General features: G+C 41.1%; 1 protein-coding gene across 2 annotated transcripts in view; it reads right to left on the reverse strand.

Moving 5' to 3' along the window:
* LOC118556862 (NLR family CARD domain-containing protein 3-like) overlaps positions 1 to 14,226 on the reverse strand; it is a 353,674-nt gene that overhangs the window by 44,228 nt on the left and 295,220 nt on the right. Inside the window, exon 1 of one of the 2 annotated variants that reach the window (XM_036125407.1) lies at positions 4,390 to 4,411. The exons of the other annotated variant lie outside the window; for it this stretch is intronic. Coding sequence (XP_035981300.1) covers positions 4,390 to 4,396 — 7 coding nt within the window. The 5' untranslated portion in view covers positions 4,397 to 4,411. Of the gene's footprint in view, positions 1 to 4,389; positions 4,412 to 14,226 lie in introns of those variants that run through there. 2 annotated transcript variants of the gene reach the window in all.

Here is a 14,226-nt window from a genome sequence, read left to right on the forward strand (position 1 = left end):
GTGGCGCTGTTGAGACATTTTTCTTTTGATTTTTGTGACGACCTTAAAATACAAAATTTTTAATTAGTCACCATGCATCTGCAAAGTTTGGTGAGTTTTTGAGTATGATAAAGCCCCCAAAAAGGCCCCTCTTTAGGGGGGCAGAATAATAAGAATAATTTACAATACAGATACAATAGGCCTTCGCAGCGCTTCGCTGCTCGGGCCTAAATATTTGGACCAATAGAGGAGAGATCAAGAGTTAGCACACAGCTTCAGCTAGAAAACACTGATTAGGCCTGAAATCTGGAAGTAGTGATGGACTCAGACCTGAACCTCCATCTAAAGACAATTACAAAGTGGACCGTCTAGTACCTAAAGAACATTTCCAGACTAATGTCTCTGCAGGATCTGGAAAAACTAATCCATGCGTTTATCTTTAGTAGAACTGATCACTGCAACGGTGTTTTCACAGGTCTGCCTAAAAAGTGGGTCAGACAGCTGCAGCTGATCCAGAACCCGCTGCCCGCGTCCTCACTAAGACTAAGAAAGTAGAGAACATGGACCCGGTTCTGAAGTTCTCACTAAGACTAAGAACGTAGAGAACATGGACCCGGTTCTGAAGTCCTTCCACTAAGACTAAGAACGTAGAGAACATGGACCCGGTTCTGAAGTCCTTCCATTAAGACTAAGAACGTAGAGAACATGGACCCGGTTCTGAAGTCCTTACACTGGCTCCCTGGATCTCAGAGAATAGACTTTAAAATCCTTCTGTTAGTCTATAAATCCCTGAATTAGCACCTAAATCCATCACAGTTATCAGTGCATCAACCCTCCAGACCACTCAGGTCTTCTGGCTCCAGCCTGCTCTGCAGAACCAGAACCAGAACCAGACATGGAGAAGCAGCATTTAGTTCCTATGCTCCACTGATCTGGAACAAACTCCCAGAAAGTGCTGAAAGCCTGAGTTTTTATTAAATCAAGGTTAAAAACACATTTGCCTTTTACTGTTCTATTTAAACGGTTTTACTGAAACATCATTAGTTCAACTTTGTTTTTACTGCCATAATTTAAGTTATTGTATTTTCCTTTGCATTATGCAGATGTCACACAGTAGGAAGTTGAACCTGAATTCAGACACACTCAGAGTTACGTTTCAGAGTCTTTATTGTAAATGGTGAGTTGGAGATGGAGACCAGAGACAGTACCAAACTGAAGCAGACGAGAAAGGCTGGAGATGGCTGGAGCTGGAGACGTCGTGGAGCCGCATCAGGCAGACGTAAGAGAAACCAGGAAACAAAAAACGACCCAACTGGGTAAACAAAAAGAGGCTTGGAACAGCAGGCCAAGGTCAAAACAAAAAAAAAAATTCAGGAATCCACTTGGGGACACTGGAGAACTCAAGCGGCGGCTGAGGACCAGAAGTAGCCTCCGGTGGGCAGGATATTCTGTGGCAGGCGTCACGGAGCACGACCCCGACGAAGCAGCAGAGTCAGATGCGGGCGTCACGGAGGGCAGCCCCGGCGGCACCATGACAGCAGATTTATTGGTCATTGGGACACTTATTTTGAAAATCTAAGGCAGGAACTTTGTTAGGGCAATTTGGTTCTGCTGGCATACCTGTGATAAGTGCACAGTTGTGTGAAAGGAATGCCAATTGTGAAGCTTGAGCAAGACAGGTTGTAGCTGACGCAGAAAAAGGGTGTTTTATTTTGTTATTTGGGTTTTTTTTTTGTGTTTACTAAGAATACAAGATTTGTCATGTTACTGACATCTATTGGTGAATAGATTTGTAGTTTTGTATGTCATTTGGTAGTCAAGGCGCCAGAGTCTGGAGAAAGGCTGGAGAGGCGCAAAATCCAAGTTGCTTGAAATCCAGTGTAAAGTTCCCACAGTCAGCGACGGTTTGGGTAACCATGTCAGCTGCTGGTGTTGGTCCACTGTGTTTCATTAAGTCCAGAGTAAATGCAGCTGTGTACCAAGAGCACTACATGCTTCCATCTGCTGAAAAGCTATATGGAGATGATGATTTCATTTTCCAGCATGATCTGGCACCTGCCCACAGTGCCAAAACCACCAGTAACTGGTGTACTGACCATGGCATTACTTGATTGGCCTGCCAATTCCCCTGACCTGAACCCCATAGAGAATTTGTGGGCTATTGTGAAGAAGAAGCTGAAAGACACCAGAGCCAACAATGCAAATGAGCTAAAGGCCGCTATTGAAGCATCCTGGGCATCCATAACACCTCAGCAATGCCACAGGCTGATTGCCTCCATGCCACGCCGCATTGATGCACTAATCTGTGCAAAAGGATTCCCAACCAAGTACTGAGTGCATTAATGGACATTTTCAAATGTTTGATTTTGTTTTGCTGTTATAATTTTTTTTTTACTTTGTCTGAGGAAATATTCTAATATTTTGAGATAGGATTTTTGAGTTTTCTTCAGCTGTACGCCATAATCAGCAATATTAAAACAATAAAAGGCTTGCGATATTTCAGTTGATTTGTAATGAATCCAGAATGTATGACATTTCATGATTCTAATTGCATTACAGAAAATAAAGAACTTTATCACAATATTCTAATTTTCTGAGACAGTCCTGTATATATTGGAAGAAAGAGATAGATTTATGTGTATATAATTTGTGTGTATATTAGATTAATATGTAACTGCAAAATATGTAAGCGCGTGTACATTTTTCATCCAGTATGACTTCAGTTTAAATAGTTTTGGTTCTGAATAAATATGTGTAATCTGGCAGGGAAATCTATTGGCCAGCCCCACCAAGATTGTTTTTCACCAGCGGCCACTGCTATTAAGCTAACATCTGTGTTTATAATGTTCATTCATTATAGTTTTTCACGATGTTTGCTGGCAAAAAGAAAGATTTGCTGTGTGGCAAAGAAGACGGAGGTTGCAGGAGTACAGGAAACTGGCAGGCGAGAACAGACCGGAGCAGACAGGAACAGAACCAGGAGACGAGCATGAACGAGACAGGCATTGTGTTCAGGAGACTGAGACGAATCGGCGACCAGGACAAACTGAAGGTGAATCTTTATAGTGGTGAGAGAAGTTGGAGTGAGTCCAAGATGATTGCAGTCCTGTCAGGTGTTCCCAATCAGGGCTGCACTGGGGAAGGAGCCAGGAAGTGTTCAGAATGCAGCCTTCAGGCTGCATCATGACACTTTTGTTTTGTCTTTTGTTCGTTTTTGCATGTAAATAGTTCCTTAACTTAGCTTCTTTTTATCTTCATTTTGCTTAGTAGTTTAGTTAAGTTTCACTAGCCTAGTAGAGAGGATTTCTTAATCGAAATATTGTCTTAATTCAGATAAACAGCATTACATAGTGATGTTCTCTGGATGTTCATTTTATTTCTGTTATTAAATTCTTGGCCGTGAAAAGAAGTTGTAACTCCTTTTATTCTATGTGTGTGCAGGTTTTGCTGTTAAAAGATCGCTAGTGCTCGAATTCATCCCTTTCAACTATTGTCTTGATATCAGCTTAAGAGCTGATCATCACAAGACAATAGTTAACAGAGGGTTATTTAATAAACATTAATTAACTTTAAACAGTGTATAATTGCACAACAATTGTATCTTTAATACTTTATCGGCTGGTTGTGCTGTTCTTTTAACATCTCTCTTTGAAGGTGAGGAAGAAGACTGAGGATGTTGTATCGTTCTCTCCTTTTTTGTCCTTTTTTGTCCTTTTTCTTTCACCTTTTTTTCTCCTACATTCTTGTTTTAGTGTCCATTTAACCTGAAATATTTCCTGCATAAATTTTAATAAAGCTTTTTGCATATATAAATCAAAGTGGAGCACTATGGCGAAAGCAGTGAGGCTCAGCTTGTCAAAGTAAAATCTGTTGGGCTCTTTTTGGCATTAAGACAACAATTTGTATTGCCACATTGGACACTATAAAAAGAAAATTACCAAGACAGTAAGGACAGATTCTTCCTTACCTGAAATCATTGCTTTAAAAACAATATTTTTTTATTTGGGTTATTGTTTTATATATGAATATTAGTTTATCTGAAACGTTTTGGAGAAGAATTTTTTATTTGTCATTGTAATTGTACATTCCAAAGAAATTTGTCTTCTAAGATAAGATGCTTTTTTTGTCATTATACATACAAGGTGCCCGGAGAAAAACCCACCCAGACACGTGGAGAACAAGCAGACTCCACACAGAAAGGCCCCTGCTGAGCCCAGGACTCAGCTATTGAAGCACCCGAGCAGCAATGTGGGACTAGGGGTCTTGCTCAGGGCCCCATAGTGGCAGTCTGCATGGATTGAATCGGGTACTTGCAACCTTCTCATAGCGCAACAGAGGATAAAACAGAATTCTGACTTCCCAAAGAAAAACTCACTAAGCAGAAGAAAAGTTAGAATAAAACGATTTTACCTTTCATTTTGACAGACTTGTTTTAATCCACTTGTTCTTCTGAGACTAAACGGAGCCTGAGCTTCTGATTACTGATCTCTTCCTGCTGCAAGTAAACATGAGAACCAGGAAGTGCTCAGACTGCCCCTCCCGCACTCATTTACAAGAAATCAGGTGGTTTGTTACCAACCATGATGTGTTCAAAGCCATCCAGTAACATTCATACCATTTTGAGATCAAGTTTAACTTCAAGGAAACATATGAAGCCTTTTAAGGAAACAAGGGGATACTCTTCTAGTTAGTTTATTTAATATCTCTAATCCGTTTTAGAAATTTTAAACGCATTAGAAGCATAGCTGCACTAAAATCATCACCACCTGTAACTGGTTTTATAACTAGTAGGGTGAATAATTTTATTTTGTCCTTTAATTAAAGTCTGCTCCATTCTTCTGCTGAGTCTTGATATTTCTAGTTAAAGTATTTATTCATTGTCACAGAGAAAACCTTTGCTTTTTACATTATTGTAAATATGAACAATTCAGTCCTAAAATATCGCATTATATAAAATGTGATCAACTTGATCTTAAGGTGGCCTCTTCACTAACATAATGTTTGGAGAAACTAATATTCAACAGATCATCAATTCAAATAATTTTGGTTGTGCTGGAATCACGGCTGAAGAAAAGAGAGAACTGAGCGTTTGCTGTGGCTGTGCAAAGACTCTGGAACAGTCTTCCCTTGAATGTTAGAACAGCCCAGTCACTTTGATTTTTAAGTCTTTGTTAAAATCCCACCTGTTACTGTAACCAAAATAGTAGACTCGGAGTCCAGATAGCAGTTTACTATCAACCAGAATTTATCAATATGTTTCTGGGATCGAAATACACAACACCTCAGTATCCCTTAACATTTATTAGTACATAGCAATGTACTTAAAAGGAACCTTATAATAACATCCAGTACTGTTAGACATATACAAAATAAATAAACTCAAAATATTCCTTGAAATAACAAAGAAGAAAAACCCTGGTATGCTTGGTTTGGAACAAAAAAAATGTCCTTCAGTTCTGGAATCTCTACTCCACAAAAAAAAAAAAAAAAAAAAAATCACTGTTCTGGTGTCCAACAAAAAAAAGAGTCTCTCAATGGTCCTTTCAAAAATAAAAATGTAGCTGGCCAGCAAAAAAAAAACTAAATTAAAAATAATAAATTGAGACCAGCAAAACGACAATTCACCTCCTTATGAACCGTTTAAAAGGAAGACCACCCTGATCACAGAGGAGCAGTCACCCCCTTTATCGTTCATTTAGGCTTATATCAGAGCAGTGACTAACAGACTGAAAACAACTTCAAGCGTCATCAGCATCCTGAACTCTTACAAATAAATATATTCTGTCTTTTATGAACCTGTTCAGTTTCACTGCATCTTTCCAGCCCTTCATTCCACTTATGAAGAAACTATTATTAATTGGCCGTCCCAAAATGCAGGTGGTTGTCCTCCACAGAGCTTTAGTCTGACTGTAGCTCAGCTGAAAGTCTCTCTGCTCCTCATGATGATCCTGCTGATGCTCATTAGCATAAACCTCCTCCTCATCCTGGATGCAGTAACTATTCGGGTTGATGAACGAGGCAGGCCAGCAGCCCTGGACTGAACCATTATTCTGATTATTCAGGGATAGTTGAGGAGTCCCATTGCTGCATATGCCATACGATGTATGGTGCAAATAACAATTTCTTCCGTCTTCTTTTTCTTTGGACTCAGGTTCTGGTGAAGCAGGTAGCGATTAAATGGAATACAATTAAAAACTGATCTTGTTTTAAAATAAATAATTCAATCTAATGTAATTTTTTGACTTAATGCATATTTTTTACAAACATCTAAATATCCTCTTTAATGAGATCCAGGACTTCAGACAATTTCGGTTTTGTACAAATCTAGCTTTTTTCTTGTTTTCTTGATTTTACAGTTCTGCCTTTTTCCTCTCTAAGCCCCCCAACTAGCACTCGCTCAGTGGTACTACTGCATGTTTTTAATGTATGGCAATGGGGGGAGGGGGAGGGATTGTGTCACATTGTTGTTTATATTGTAAATTATTTTATTTCAAACACATAAAGCAGGGGCATGCAACCAGGGGGTCCTTACCGGCAGGGGCCCCCAAGTGGTTGCCTATTTTTCCTTATTGCAAGTCTGTCTGAATGAAAACGTCCAGTCTGTTCTGTCACTCACAGTTCAAAGTCTTCAGCTGATCCAAAATGCTGCAGCAAGAGTTCTGATGAAAATCAACAAGAGGGATCATATTTCTCCAATTTTAGCTTTCCTTCATTGGCTTCCTGTTAAATCAAGAATAGAATTTAAAATTCTCCTTCTAACGTATAAAGCCCTTAATAATCAAGCTCCATCATATATCAGAGCTCTGATTATCCCGTATGTTCCTAACAGAGCACTTCGCTCTCAGACTGCAGGTCTGCTGGTGGTTCCTAGAGTCTCTAAAAGTAGAATGGGAGGTAGATCCTTTAGCTATCAGGCTCCTCTCCTGTGGAACCAACTCCCAGTTTTGGTCCGTGAGACAGACACCCCGTCTACTTTTAAGACTAATCTTGAAACTTTCCTTTGTGACAAAGTTTATAGTCAGAGTGGCTCATGTTTTCCTGAACTACCTCTATAGTTATGCTGCTATAGGCTTAGGCTGCTGGAGGACATCAGGATCTATTTCTCTCACTCTGCTGAGTTCTCCTACTGCTCTCCAGTTTTGCATTACATTGAAATGACTGCTGTCATTTCAGCTTTTAACTTTTTGCTCCTCTCTTTTTTCTTCACAGTAGGTACACCTGGTCTGACGTTCTGTTAACTGTGACATCATCCAGGGAAGACAGATCACCCGCTATTACCTTCTAATGTAGAACAGATTACCGGATCAATGTGTGCTTCTGTGCTTGTTTGTCTCTCTTGTTGTGTCTCTGCTCTGTCTTCTATAACCCCAGTCGGTCGAGGCAGATGACCGTTCATACTGAGCCCGGTTCTGCTGGAGGTTTTTCCTTTCCGCTACTGGGTGGTTTTTCTTTCCACTGTCGCTTCATGCTTGCTCAGTATGAGGATTGCAGCAAAGCCATGGACAATGCAGACGACTCTCCCTGTAGCTCTACGCTTCTTCAGGAGTGAATGCTGCTTGTCGGGACTTTGAAGCAATCAACTGGTTCCCTTATATAGGACATTTTTGACCAATCTGTATAATCTGACTAATTCTGACTTTGTAAAGTGTCTCGAGATGACATGTTTCATGAATTGGCGCTATATAAATAAAATTTAATAAAAAAAAAAAATGTAATTAATTAAAATAAAGTGATAGTGACGTTGTGCAAAAACAGTGCAAAACAATTAATAAATTTCGATTACAGAGGGGGTTTCTGAATCACTTAGGGAGGCGTATGTGTACAGACACTCTTAGAGACACGATACTGTAGTAATAACTACTGAAACTTTGCTACTTTCCACCACTATGGAGTGCATGTCTGAATCCTTCCTTAGTTCACAGTCTTGACTAATAATGTGGATTGTGCTTTGGATCTGCGTTCTTTTCCAGGGGAGCTTCTTGGGATGGAGGACCTTTACAGTCAGTCTGCTCGCTCGCTGACCCTCATGGAGAAGCCAGAGGAAGAGGATGGGCTGGTGGAGCTGATGGATGATGAAGGCTTTGTGGAGAAGGAAGCTGAGGACCTGAGCGTGGCCGTCCTCTATGATCCAGAACACAGCAGCATCCAGCAGGCCTTCAGCCCCTCTTCCTCTGCACCATCCACATCCAGCCAAGGATCTCTACATCAGCACCTCAGCCAGAGTCCTCTGCCCTCTCCTGTGCCGTCTCCCCTGCAGCGCCCTGTCCAGCCAAGTGGAGCCTCTGGTCCTGCAACATCAGCTGGGTCCAGCGTTGCAGACCAGGCCCCTGTGAGTAGACGACACGTTAGCTGCAGTGCTACATTATTCCTGCTTTGACTCTGAGATTTTACTGCTGCAATGGATTCTGCATTTTAATACTTCCTTGCAGGCTGCAGTCTACGGACCTAATGGCATCCCAGGGTGGGATAAGGTGCAGGATTTGGCCGAGTACCTGGTGTCCCTGCGTCAGGCGCTCTACCTGGACGAGCAGCAGGTCAGAGGTCATCCGCCTCTGGACCGTTCTTCCTGATGGAGACCAGAGGATTTATTATGAGCCCAGACACCAAGCCAAGCTGGCCTTCGGCCGCTTTAAGGCCCCTAAGAACACGGCGTCACAGCGGCTGTGGAAAGCCTGAAGAGGAGCCTGATTAGTCCTCCAGGGGGACCGGCTCAGTGGCCCAGCACCAGTCGCTTAGTTCAGGCCGTGTGCATCAAGTTGTGTTCGCTGCACAAGTCTCCAGCTGAGAGGGATGGAGTCCAGCTTCCTGGGTGGAGCAAAGTGCTCAGTGACTACCAGCACATCCCAGACCTGGTGGTGGACTGCCACACCCTGATGGAGGCCACCTCTCTGCAGCTTTTCCTCAGTCAGAGGACTCTGACACAGTGCTAAGCACAATGTTTGTTTTTTACTGGGACATCTGAAAGAGAAATATTGCAGTTCATTCTGATGACAGTTTTCTGATTGCAGCTTTAATAGAAGGGAGAGCAGCCAGGAGATAAGTGTCCTTACCCAGGGCCTTACTGCAGAAGACCCCATGGCTGTGGCCAGCTCACAGCTGCCTCCTCTGCAGCAAATGCTGCATGAAGCTCCATCCACCTCAGGGCTCCAACATGAGTTTGTCCTCCCAGCAAACAGAGCGGGACAGGCTCCTAAGCTGCAGCCAGGCAGACCACCTGCTAGTGCTGCAGTTGTTCAGCCCAAAAGCTCCTCTTCCACTCCCAGCTCAGCTTCTTTTATGGTGGACAGGTTAGTGGTTCTGGAGGCCACAGCAGCTATCCAGGAGTTTACTACAGCAGCGGTACTAGAGGTGTTGACAGTGGTTCTACTTATTGGGTCCAGCAGGGAGCTCCAGACAACAGCAGCCCTCAGCAGTCTGCAGAGGAGAGCTGGAGCTCTTCATCTGATACCAGCGGTGAGGAAGAGCCGGTCTTCACTGCTGTAGATGAAGAGCATCAAGCGTACGCTTTCAAGTCCAAGTCTGGGTACAACCATAAGCAGCTGAGCTTCTCAGTTCTGCTACAACAGAACCAATAGTCAACAGCCAGCAGTGTTCCCCATCCTAGGAAGAACCTCAGCATCCAGGCAGAAAGGGAACTGAGGCTCACTTCACTGTAATACTCTGCTGGCTGGTCTGACAGAATCTTGATGGTTTCTGCTACATTAATGGGGCTCCGATAAAAAGATTTAAATTATACAAACGGTTTCTTTAGTGACACAAATGGTAATGGATCTGTTTGCATTGAGTTCTGTTTAAAGCCTGTTAGCTGGGTGTGGATGTGAGGATTGTGGTAGAGAATAAAAACCTGAAATTACTGGTATTGGTACTAAATCATTGAGCAAAGGGCCTGTTTACATGGAGCTGCTCAACTGAAACTGGTAGTTTAACCTTTTGATTTGGGCGTGTTGGGGTAGGGCCATAACTAAAGGTTGGAGGGTTTGAGACCAGCTAACAGACTTTTGCTGGCCAGAGACTGTTAAAGGTTTAAACGTCCTTTAATGGTGGCATCCTGCAGGTTTAGGCCTCTGAACTCTGTTTAGTGTTGCAAATGTTATTTTTACCAAGTTGTAGGACATTTGCTCCTTGAGGGCTGGAGCCTGAAACCTCCTGCAGTGATGATGGTATTCTGGTAGAGACCAACCTGTAGCTGGTGGGTTGGAACATTCATTGGTTCTGGTTTCAGTGCAGATGATCCACAAATTCATTTAGAATTGTAATGTTCTGCAAGAACATGGTTTAAAAGTCATGTTCCCCTCTGAACTGTTACAGGAGCTACTAGATATTTACAGTAAAATGATCATGTCAGCTGGGATGGAAGTAACATTCTCTCTAACAATCTGTCCTCTCCATCAATGTCTTAGAGGTTTTAATACTTTCAAAGCTAGAGGTACGGTGCAGAACTACTTTGGTTCTGAGTGTAGCCTGTGTTTACTTCCTGGTTGCTGAGCCAATCAGATGAAAGTTCCCAAAGCAGAGCGCAGAGTTTGTTTTATTTTGGCAAAAGAGCAGCAGCCTGTTAACATAGAAGCCAGTAAGAAAAGTGGAAGTAAAGATTCAGTGTAACACAGCGTCTGTGTGAAAGGCATTGTGTGTGTGTTTTGGTTTTAACCACTAGGTCTCATTACTTATTTTTCCTTTAAGGATCAAAGGTCTGTGCATCAGTTCTGAGCTCTACAGCTTTAATCTGAGCATCTCTAATTCATTTGTTAAAGATGAGCAAATGATTTATTTACAAATTTAGTCATGTCTTCCTGCTCTCCAGTAAGACATTAAAGTTAAATAAACGATGCCATTGTTAAAAACACTTGCTGAACTTTTTGAACCATAACTAAACCCTCTTCTTGTTCTTCCTCAATGGCTTGTATGAAATCTAAATAAAAATATACAAAATAAAAACCAAAAAATGTTCAAGTGCATCTCAGGATAACTGGTACATGAGATAATCACTTTGAAAGAAAAAGTGCACATTACCTTTAGCAGACGTAAAAAAGCTTGTCCTTTGAATTAAAGCAAAACAAAATAATATAGCAAAATAAAACAACATTCTGGGTGCAAATTTATCTTATCTTCTCATATACTATAGACAGATTTTTGTGCTAAAAAGTTAGTCTACCAACACTGTGTGGTGCAAGGCCAGAGCGTTTGCACTGACAATGTCCCAGCAGAGGAGAAACTTCTCTCACTAGGAGCTGAAGTCCCGCAGACACAGAGGAGACGTGTTGCCAGTTCTGCAACATGAGGGAACTTACAGGCATTGGACTAGCAGCACACAAAGGGATCAGCATCAACATCAATGGAGTCTGCTGACTGTTATGAGAGTTTTGAGTGGAATATTAAACAATAGTAACTGAGTTCCCATCTTTACTAAATGACGAGACGGTGGTATGACGTTCCAGCACTTTTATTGAGAAACAGAGCAGAGATTCACATAGTTGGAAAGTAATCGCACCCCACGGTTCCGCTGCAGTCTCTGTCTGCCCTGTCTCTGTCTGTGTCACTTTTCGGCCTTCCCATGAGACAAAACAAAGACAGTATATCATAAACAATCAGTATCCCTCAGCAGCTGCAGCATTTGGCCTTGCAATCAGAAAACAGTGGATCTTATACACAGACATCAGGTCTCCAGGCCTCCTCTGTCTGAGTGGTGTGAGGCTATAGTGACTTCAGAATAATAATTCTTATAACATTCCTCTCTTTTTTTTTTTTTTTTTTTTGATGATGGCGTCGTCAGCATCAAGACAAAACAAGATGACCCATCACTTGAAAATGTGAACAAAGCACAGAGGAACCATTTCTGTAAACTCGTAAAGTGGGACCCAAAGGGTTCCCGTGTTGGAACCGGGCAGTGCTGGAACTTTTAGTACAGATCAACATGAATGCTTCAAAGAGGTTTAACACACAAGATCAAAGATTTAGCTTTTGTCTACAATTTAGGATTCATCTAATTAGGTAAGGACTGTTTTAGGTACCTATGCGCACATTATTTTAAAATTACATTAGACTATGGTAAGCTAAACCCTGTTCATTAACCAAGGTCGAATCCGTCTACTCTTCACCCACCCTGAATACCCTCCTACTCCTTTCTCCACTCACCCCTACGATGGACAATAATCCACCACTCCAAACTTACAACACCAGGAGCAAAGGCAGGAGAGGTTCAGTGCGGGCAAGGGAACCCCAGAAAAAGCTACCCCCCCAGGGGATAGTAAAAACTGGTAAGGCCCCCCTCCCAGGGAGATCTGCTCTCGGCCAATCTGAGCCTGAAAACCCTGTATTGAATCTAAGTCTTATCATTACCAGCTAATTTTAAAGGATCTTTAGAGCCAATCCGATCCTGGTCCTTCCTATATCAAATCAGAAGGTGCATAAACCATAGATCCTTGTGTGTCTGAAGCAAACAGTTTCCATTTTTTACCCCATAAAACCATATTGAAACTAAGTATAATTTAGTGTCCAAATCTGATTATAACTCCTTACCGCACTGCTAGCACTGTCTTTTCAGAGTCTTCTGTTGGGAGAAAGGTGGCGTCTCCTTTAATCTGAAAGCAATAACTCAGAGAAAAACAAGAGTGTTAATAGCATGCAGTTAAAACCCTGGTCCCCTTAGTGTCCCTTTAACGTGATGTTTTCCCTTTTTTTTCTCTGATCCTGGGAAGGTTTCTATTCTTTACCTTTCCTTTGAAACTCTGTTCAAAACACCTCCAAAAGAAAGAAAACAAAAAAAACGAAAGAAATTAACCAAACAAAATTAAAACAAGGAGCACAATTATGTCTTTTCCAATATGACATAGGTTTTTGACTTATTACAAACCTTTTTGATATCCTTCTGGTCCTTTGACCATGTGTATTTGCTGTTAGTAATACTTTTATTCATATATACCTTATCAATCTTAATTGGTCAAGGGTGAAACTTTAAAACAATGATTTTTCCCTTTTAGTTTACTGAACTTCTAGTGTTTCTCTGTAAATTATAAGAGTTTTCCCCGTAAGCACATTGAGAAGGCTACTCAAAACAACCCAAGATTAGAATTAGAATTTAACCCTTCAGAAGCTGGCTTTATTTTATTTTTCCCCTCTGACATAGTTTTCGTGCCCCAGGCCAGAACACACAGACCCAGCCTCGCCATAAACATTCAGATGTTTAAATCATGGTCAGATTTGTTTATCATATCTATTGTCTTTCTCAGGTTATACTGTCTCTCTGAGGTTCACCTCAGTTCAGCATAACTAATAACATCAGATGATTTTGTAACTGTTGACGCGTGTAACGTGGCCTTCTGATATTTTGACGCTTTTCAAAATTTCTCATTAGTTGCATTCAAATTCCAAGTAAAAAATAAATAAAATAAATGAATAGAAAACCCTTAGAAAAGCAATTCATATTTAGTTCCATACAGGTTTGTTCAAAGCACAGTTTTTTCTCATCTATTTAAATAAAAAAATCATCTATATCTAAACTTCTTTCACATGGACTGGTTTGTGATGAATCATTATTATTATAAGAAATGAGATCTCAGTAATTTTAAATTACTTTAGGGCTAAAAAACAAGTGATAGGATCTCAGCCTAAATTTGTAAAACAGTAAACTTAACAAGCTTATGTAACGCTTATTTCCAATTTCTAACAAAGCTGAAATATTTCCGTTCAAGCCATGTTAATCTCTCCGTGTATCAATTTAATTTGGTCCTGATATTTAATGTTAAAAAACAAACTTTGTTATTTAAATCTCTCTTTTACTGTACCTCTATTGTTAACATAGTCCATGCTTAAAATGTCATTTGAATTACGGAGCTGCAGTTCTCCCAAAACAAATGAACATTCTGAAACCATGAACATTACTTTTACCCCGAATTAATTCACACAGACGAACGTTTAGTTAAATAGATACATACACACGTACGGTTACATACAAACGATGACATTCAGACAGACAAACACGTGCAGGCCTGCTTTTTCACCATCTTAAATAGTTCTATGTTTTTCATAATTTTTAAACGTCAACGCCGAAAGATGTTTTCAACGCGTTAAGTTCCCGCTTAGTTTAAAAGGTGGAGAGCGTGCGCTGGTTACGACCCCCCGATGCTTCGTCCACACGCGGTTTTACGCTTCAGTCCCGCAAGGATACAACTCTGTGTCTCGCAGACACTTGGACGCTTACCCATTTTTGAAAGTTATACGTCGCTATTAGCAGTTTAGACCAATTTTATC

This window comes from Fundulus heteroclitus, chromosome 21, assembly GCF_011125445.2.
Source record: "Fundulus heteroclitus isolate FHET01 chromosome 21, MU-UCD_Fhet_4.1, whole genome shotgun sequence".
NCBI lineage: Eukaryota > Metazoa > Chordata > Actinopteri > Cyprinodontiformes > Fundulidae > Fundulus > Fundulus heteroclitus.